The sequence below is a fragment of the Spermophilus citellus genome (genome assembly GCF_964194105.1).
Source record: "Spermophilus citellus genome assembly, chromosome: 10".
NCBI lineage: Eukaryota > Metazoa > Chordata > Mammalia > Rodentia > Sciuridae > Spermophilus > Spermophilus citellus.
The window spans coordinates 132,642,684-132,650,484 of record NC_138197.1 but is presented as its reverse complement, the minus strand read 5'-3'; the positions used below and the strand labels follow the sequence as shown (position 1 = coordinate 132,650,484).

Genomic DNA, 7,801 nt, shown 5'->3' with positions numbered 1-7,801 from the left:
GGACGGGGTGGAACTACAGAAATATTACTATTCCCTGGGTGAAAAAAGGTTAGATTTTTCTGACTTTTCAAGATTTGCTACAAAGAACATGTTCTACTGAATTTTATATGCAAGTACAATAACAAAAGTCAACTTCATTTTTAAAATAACCGCGACCCCTATAAGAAGACCTTTGTAAGCTCGAAAGGAACCTGCAGCATCTTCCTCGGTAAAGGTCTAACAGCAGCCACGGTTGCCGCTGATTGGCTGCCGCGGAAGGTCAGGGCCGGTCGTCCAGGAGGCGGGGCTTAGGTCCACTTCCGGGGCGGGGCCTCGGCCGCCGCCGCGCGCTCCGGAGCCCGGCAGTCTCCATGACAACCGGCGGGGCCCGAGCGCGGCCTCAGCGACGCCGCCACAGCCGCCGCGCCGACCCCGCCCGCACAAAGGCCGCGCGGTGACCGCCCTCCGCTGCCGCCCGGCCCCGCCCCGCCCGGTCGGCGTCTGCACCTGCCGGAGGCCGCGCGCCGCCCGCGCCCGGAGCTGACCGGGAAGCAGTTGTGAGCGGCGCCGCAGTGACTCATCCGCCTGGTCGCGTCCCGGAGCGGGCCATCTTGGTGGCGGTCGGCGCGGCGGACCCAGCCTCGGAGACCTCAGGTACGCACCCCGCCCGGCCCGGCGCCCGCGGCCGCAGGTGCACCCTTTGTTCTCCCCCAGGTGGGCGCGGGGCTCCTCCCGGCCGCGCGCCCCCGCGCCCTCGCGCGCAGCCGGAGCCGTGAAACACCCTCCGCTTGTCCCCTAGGGCCGGGAGCCAGCCCGCCTCGCCCAGCCGTGGCCTCTCCAGGTCTGCAGCGAGGAGCCGCGTCCGGAGCCGCTGGACCCTGCCTGGGCTGGCGCCCCGCGTCCCTGCGCCTGCGCTCGCGTCCCGAGGCCAGATCCGGGTTTCCGCCGCCTCTGCGCTCACCCGTGGGCCTCTGCCTGCGGCTGACCTCGGCCAGCATGGTCCAGCCGCAGACCTCCAAAGCCGAAAGCACGGCCTCGGCAGCTTCTGCGAACGCCCAGATGGATGACGTGATCGACACCCTGACCTCGCTGCGCCTCACCAACTCTGCGCTGAGGCGGGAGGCCTCCACGCTGCGGGCCGAGAAGGCCAACCTCACCAACATGCTGGAGAGCGTGATGGCCGAGCTGACCTTGCTGCGCACCAGGGCGCGCATCCCAGGGGCTCTGCAGATCACCCCGCCCATCTCTGCCATCAGCTCCAACGGGACCCGACCCATGACCACACCTCCAACTTCTCTGCCGGAGCCCTTTTCTGGAGACCCAGGCCAGTTGGCGGGGTTCCTGATGCAGATGGACAGATTCATGATCTTCCAGGCCTCCCGCTTTCCAGGTGAGGCCGAGCGAGTGGCCTTCCTTGTGTCCCGACTGACTGGGGAGGCCGAGAAGTGGGCCATTCCCCACATGCAGCCAGACAGCCCCTTGCGAAACAACTATCAGGGCTTCCTGGCCGAGTTGCGGAGAACCTACAAGTCCCCGCTGAGGCATGCGCGGCGCGCCCAAATCAGGAAGACTTCCGCCTCCAACAGGGCGGTGCGAGAGCGCCAGATGCTGTGCCGACAACTGGCCGCAGCGGGAACCGGGCCCTGCCCTGTGCATCCGGCCTCCAACGGGACCAGTCCAGCACCAGCCCTGCCCACCCGAGCCCGGAACCTTTAGGGATCCGACACCCCCCTGTAGCATCTGCAGTCACCAGGTAGCAGAGGCTCTATGCTGCGGAGAAGAAATGTGCATACAACCGTATCGCCCCACTTGAAGACATCCCTCCCTGCCTCGCCGTCCATTGGAGGTCTTCCTTCCATCCTTCTTGGTGGTCACCCCTGTTGTGCTTCCTGTCATGGGCTAGCTCTGCCTGCTGCCCACTGCATGCTTCCCTCTTGCTTGCAGCCCTCTACTCCAGTGGTCACAACCCTGCTGTCCCCGCACACTGACCCCACAGCGCCCAGGGACTATTTGGGCTGACCCTCCCAGCCCTGCTGTTTGTGGATGCTCCTACTGTACCCCTCTCTCCAGGTGCCCTCTGTAGCTCCCTGCCAGCTGCCCTGCCCTTGGCAGTGAGCTCTGGATGGAAAGAAACAAGTTTGGCCAAGCTGGTGGCCTCTGCGTACCTGGAGAGGGTCTGGCTGCCTGCCCACCACGGATCACCAGCCTTGCCAGGACCAGTATAGCCAGCAGGGCCTTGTTGTTGGCCAAGTGAGCACTCTGCTGGGGGCAGCCCTCGCCATGCAGGTGGACGCAGTCTGGCGTGCCTCATTGTTCCTCCGAGAAAGATGACCCTGCAGCTGAAGGGGAAGCTTCCAGAAGATGCCTTCCAGTGTCTGATGGCACAGGAATGGGGAATCTGCACTTGCCCACTGAGGAAGGCCACAGTAGATCTGGGACCCTGGGCAGTGTCATCAGGCTGCTGTGGCACTGCAGGCAGGCGGAGGGGGCATACTGGTGACTCTGCTTGCTGTCCTGGGTCTCCAGGGGGGCACTCACAAGCTGCTGGTGTTCAGTCACTCCTCTCCCTTCGTCACTTCATGGTGGGCCTTGCCTCGGTTGAAGCCCACTCCCTTCTCCACTCAGGTGCCACATGGCCTTCACCTCAGCCTTTCAGCCATCCACGCCATCTCCAGGTCTCCAGAGATGCCACGTGGCGTGCCCTCCCCACATCTGGGCCATTTGTCCAGGAACAGATAGACTCCCTCTTAATGAGACCCCGCTCCTCTGGGAGGCATCATTAAGCACTAAGACCCGGTGTCCTGCCCCTGGTCACCCCATCTGGGGTCTGGGTGGCATGGTAAAGGTGGAGAGCTGCCGACTGCCTTGACCTGATCAGTGACGATGCAGGACGTGGCATGCATGTCCTGATGGGGAGGGACAAAACTGCCCTGGCTCTGGGTGGATGCTTGGTCTCCTCTCTGAGGTACAACTGAGACATCACACCCTCAGGGAGGCTGGTCAGCCCTTCAGACTGTGGTGCTCCTCCCGCATTTCAGTGCCAAGCCGCTGCATTTACAGGACGCCCGACCATGGCGGGGAGTGGGGCACCTTCCCCTGCGTTAACCTGCTACGTGAGTGGTCCTGGCCTGACCACAGGAGGACCACACCTGCACACACCCCCGACGCCTCTGTCTTGGGGTCCCAGAGGTTGGGTTCTGGGGCCCATCCCCTCTTCTGGAGAGTTTTGATGATGCTGGGAAAAGTGACCATGATTCCAAGCAGCCACTGCCGTGTAAGGCCAGGGTCTGCAGGCTGCTGGGGTCCACAGGCAGGCCGCCGCTCGTGATGGGCTCTGTTAGCCCCGCTGCCCTGCTAAATAGCCGCTGGATGCAGGCTTCCGGCTCCCCTGGGGCAGCCCAGGCTGCCCAGCGGGACCATGGTGCTCAGAGTGAGGCAGGACCCCAGCACTCCAGGGCCTGCCCGTGCGCAGCTTCCTAACGCTGTCTCCACGCACAGCGCCCTCCCTCTCTAGCAGCTGTCTGGGTGAGAATGGCGCCTGCCAGGTAGAGGTGTCTCTAGGTGGCGGGTACAGTGGCATCTGGGGAGTAGGGGCCTGTGGGGGCACAAGACACCTGGAAGGCTTCTTCAGGCCCAGCCCAGCCAGGGAGGAGACCAGACGTGGAAACACGTGTGTCGTGTCACAGCCCTGGCTCTGCCTGGTGGCTCTGTGAGAGGAACCATCTGCGTTAGGCGTGGAGATTCAGAGTTGGGCTCTGCACACTCAGGACCAGAGCCCTGCAGGCCAGGCTGGCCGCCTCCCTGTCCTTGGCCGCTGCTGGGCCCTTGTTTCCTGGGCTGGCGGCCTGCGGCTTGCTGCTGCTCTGGGTGCATTTGGTGACTTGGTGGTGTCCTTCTCTTGGTGCTTATGTTGGGGGTGGGGCTGCCATTGTGTGTCCTTGGCCCTCTCGATAGCTCCCTGCACCTCGGAACCTGGAGCAGATGAGAGAGGGCCCAGGCTCCCCTCTGCCCTGGACTTGGAAGAAGCCCACACTGACAGTGCTGAGGGACCTGCTGAGGCTCTAGTGTAGGACATCTTAGTCCCTAGCCCAAAAGGCTAAGACCCAAGCCCCATGCAGCCCCCCGAAGGAGACCATAGTGATGGGGCGGGTGTGGCTCTGAGGACGGGGGGGAGGAGGTGCTTTGTACAGTACGTACTTTGGGATTATTTCTCTTAATTTTAAGAAAACAAGTAACAGTTTACACAGGGTCAGGAGTAGAGTTGACAGTGCATGTGAGGGAGTTGTTTCTCGTGTTGTTGACACTTTGGGACACGTTGTGGCTGCTGTCTGGGCTGGTGTTGCCCATCTGGAGAGTAGGCTTCGCTGCGTTCCAGGCACGGAGGTGAGGTTTGCTACAGGGCGGCTCCTGGCCAGTGTGTAGTGTGACCTTGGGATTAACTTTGTGTCCTGAAGCGTTTTGGTGACTTCTAGGAGCCAGCCTTGGCCTCAAGCGAGTATCTGTTGAGGTGTGGAGAAGCCATGTGACGGTGTGGCAGGCCCACCCGACAGGAGCCCGTGCCCGGGAGAACAGCCCACTGCATGAGTGTGACCTGGGCACTCGGCCTGCAGGAGAGGAGGGGCTGCGGGGACACAGGCCAGGCTGGGTCAGCTCAGGGAGTGTCCTGAGGCTGGACAGAAGGGGTACACTGGGGCAGGATGCTGGGTGACGGGGGAGATCCTCACAGAGGTCCCCTTGAGGTCCTGTCTTCTGGCCTGAGCCATGACTCTTGTCCTCTTCTTGGGAAGCAGTTGCTTAGGGGCTTGGAGAGAAGGTGGGAGATGGCTGCTGGGCCAGCAGGACCGCATCCCCCTGTGGTCAGGGCAGGGTGACCCTAGTCTGTGGCAAGTGTGCTTGGAACTGAGAGCTCTGGGGCAGCTTGGCAGCATCTCGTGGGAGTTAGGGGCAGTGTCTCCTCTCTCGAGGTCCCTGTAGGATGTGGCGGGGCTGGCCCTGCACAGGAGTGTTAGTGGAGGGGAGGAGACCCAGCTGCTCCGCAGTGTCACTAACTTGGCAAGCCAGGGACACCATGACCATGTCCTCCGTTCTCCGAGCAGACCTGCACAGGAAGGAGATTTTGGAGAGTCAGCTGGAGGGAGACGTACAGGGTGACACCTGGTGTCCCTCCGGCATACCCCCACTGCCCTGCGTAGTTTCTTTGTGTTTTCTTCCTTCTGACATCATTCCACGTGGCTGTTGTCACCAACACGTCACGGGCGTTTCCCGTTGCTGATCATCACATGTGAAGTGGCTGTGGAAGGACAGCAGAGCTGTCAGGAGCTGATGGAGCTCTGCACAGGTGTCTCCAGGTGGGCCACTTCCCTGTGACAGCCTGGGGTGGGGGACTGGATTAGAGAAGGTGGAGACCTGCGAGGTGTTCATGCTGCTGAATCCACAACACTGCCACCCAGCAAGGGTCGGGCCATTGTGCCGGTACTGGGTATTGTCATCAGGCTGAATATTTGCTAATTTGATAATGAAAAAAATGGGCTTGTGTTTGAGTTTCGTCTCTTTGGTTTCCAGCTCAGCTGAATCTCTGTTCACGCCACGCAGCTGTGTCTCCCCCCTTGTGGGTTGTCAGTGTCCTTTGCCCGCCCTACGGGGTCTGAATGTTTGTATGAGTTCATTATCTATTAAAGACACTAACCCGGTGTGTGCTCTTGGCTCAGTTATTCCAGGTTTTGCTGGAGTCTGGACACAGCCTGCACCCCCCTCAGTGCCGCCCACCAGACTGCAGCATGAGGCCACAGGGACTTTGTGTCTGCCTGTAACACGGGGCCAGCAGGTGCAGGAGTGGACGGCTGGGCCTTGGGGTCTCCAGACAAGCCCCGGGCGGCCCTCACACTCTGGTCTCTGCCAGAGATCACTGAGGACCCCAAAGAGCATTTTCTCACACAGGTTTTTTTCTACCAACACTTACCCCATTATCAAGTAAAACAAAGTTTAAAAATATTATTTAAAAGATAAGATGGAACTCATGATATGTCGACATAAATATCAGTGTCAATGAAAACTATTTTCCAAAACGAAAGCCCAGTGGGAAGGGCGCGTTGTTGTGCAGCTCTGCAGAGTCCTTCACTGTGGCTCGTGGGAGACGCTGGGGTCTCGGACCTGCTTCTGAACTTGGCCTTGGACCTCTGAAAAATCCCACTGAAGGCCCAAGCCAGGAGGGAGGCACGTCGTAGTTTATCACGAAAACAGTTGGCCTCAGAGACCCCCGAAAGGCCCCACTTTGAGAACCACTGGGTGTGAAGGGACAGGAGGAGACAGTCCTGCCACTTCCATGTGTCCCTTCTGTGACTTCTTTCATTGCTTTAAACCTCAGGTCCTTTCCCCTCCTAACCCTCGGTTCCATGGGGGCGGATTTGGCATGGGGCGTGGAGCAGGCCCTGACATCTGTCTGAGACCCAGGGCTGTCCTGGGACATGCCCCGCCCAGTGGGCCCCTCAGGGTGGCAGTCTCACCTACCACGGCCACAACCCCTCCACCCCCTCGGGGTCCTGCATCCTGCCCCTCACCCACTCTTCAGACCTAGGGGCCTCTCCCGCTCTCAGCCATTTCACCAGATGATGAAAGTGATTCTGAGGTCCCCGACACCAGCAGGGTGTGAAAGGCACCCACCGGTGGCCCCTTCGCCAGCCAGCAGCAGGCCTGGCTGGGGGCTCCACGCTGAGTCCTGTGCCTGCTGGCTGGCCTGCTGCGGCCACTGTCCTCAGCCACGCTCAGGTGAGTGCTTGGTGCCCAGCTGATGTCCCCAGATGGCTGGTCCCAAGAGATTTACAAGCACTTGGCCCTGCCCTGCCCTGGCCTGACAGTGCAGAGCTGAGGGGCCAGCCCTGCCCATCCCCGCCAACCGGCCCAGTCTGGGGCTGGAGACTAGGGCCTCTGCCTCAGGGACTGTGACTCTTGCTCCTCTGGGCTCGCGTCCATCCTAAGTGACCCATGTACTAAGTGACCAGCAGTGTGCACACATGACCCCGTTTTGTAAGATAGAAGAGACCAGGACACAATGGCCATGGGGCTTGGTGGCAGAGGGCTGCCCCAGGCGCCGGGTGGCTGGGCCACGCCCTGAGCAGCTGCTCTGCCAGGCCTGGGGTGGGTGCTGGGGACACAGCAGCCAGAGCCTGGAGACTCCATCTCTAGGCATGCCGTCCCCTCCCAGCAACCCAGGTGTCACCTGGCCTTTCCTTCATCCCAGGCCTGGCCTGTTACCAGGCGACTGGCTTCTCCACGGTTCTCAGACCACCGCGCCCCACTCAGTCCTGATGGGCGGTCTTGCTGCCACCTTGCCCTCCTCCACCGCCAAGACCAGGACCAGGACCAGGTCGGGGGCTGCTGCGGGGCCCGTCTGTGCGCCCCCCCCCCCCAGGTCACTCCTACTGAAGTTGTCACCTGCCCTTGTCGCTGACCTTATATTCCCCTCCCCACCCACTGTGCTCCTGGAGGGAGGCTGGTTCACCTGCTGTGTCCCCAGCGCCCACCCCAGGCCTGGCAGAGCAGCTGCTCAGGGTGTGGCCCCCCCCCCGCCACCAAGCCCCACGGCCATTGTGTTCTGGTCTCTTCTATCTTACAAAATGGGGTCACCTGTGCACACTGCTTGGGGTCACTCAGGACCCGCAGAACCCATGAACACCATGACCTGGCCTCTGGGAACGTGACTCACAGCCAGTGGGGTTCCACCTTGGACTTGCTGCACTGACCCCAAGGCCTGTGTCCTTGAGGTCTGGCTAGTTCACAGCCTTCGTCTCGTGAGTGACGCTGGGTGGACATCCCAGCCCTGCAG

At 61.3% G+C, this 7,801-nt stretch overlaps 1 protein-coding gene across 1 annotated transcript; it reads left to right on the top strand.

Annotated features, from left to right (window-relative positions):
- Positions 1-500: 500 nt before the first annotated feature.
- Positions 501-5,669, top strand: RTL6 (retrotransposon Gag like 6). The gene is made up of 2 exons (XM_081311840.1): positions 501-633; positions 779-5,669. Exon 2 carries the CDS (start codon positions 976-978, stop codon positions 1,693-1,695), a length of 720 nt encoding a protein of 239 aa, XP_081167966.1. The 5' UTR covers positions 501-633; positions 779-975; the 3' UTR covers positions 1,696-5,669.
- The last annotated feature ends 2,132 nt before the right edge of the window (positions 5,670-7,801 follow it).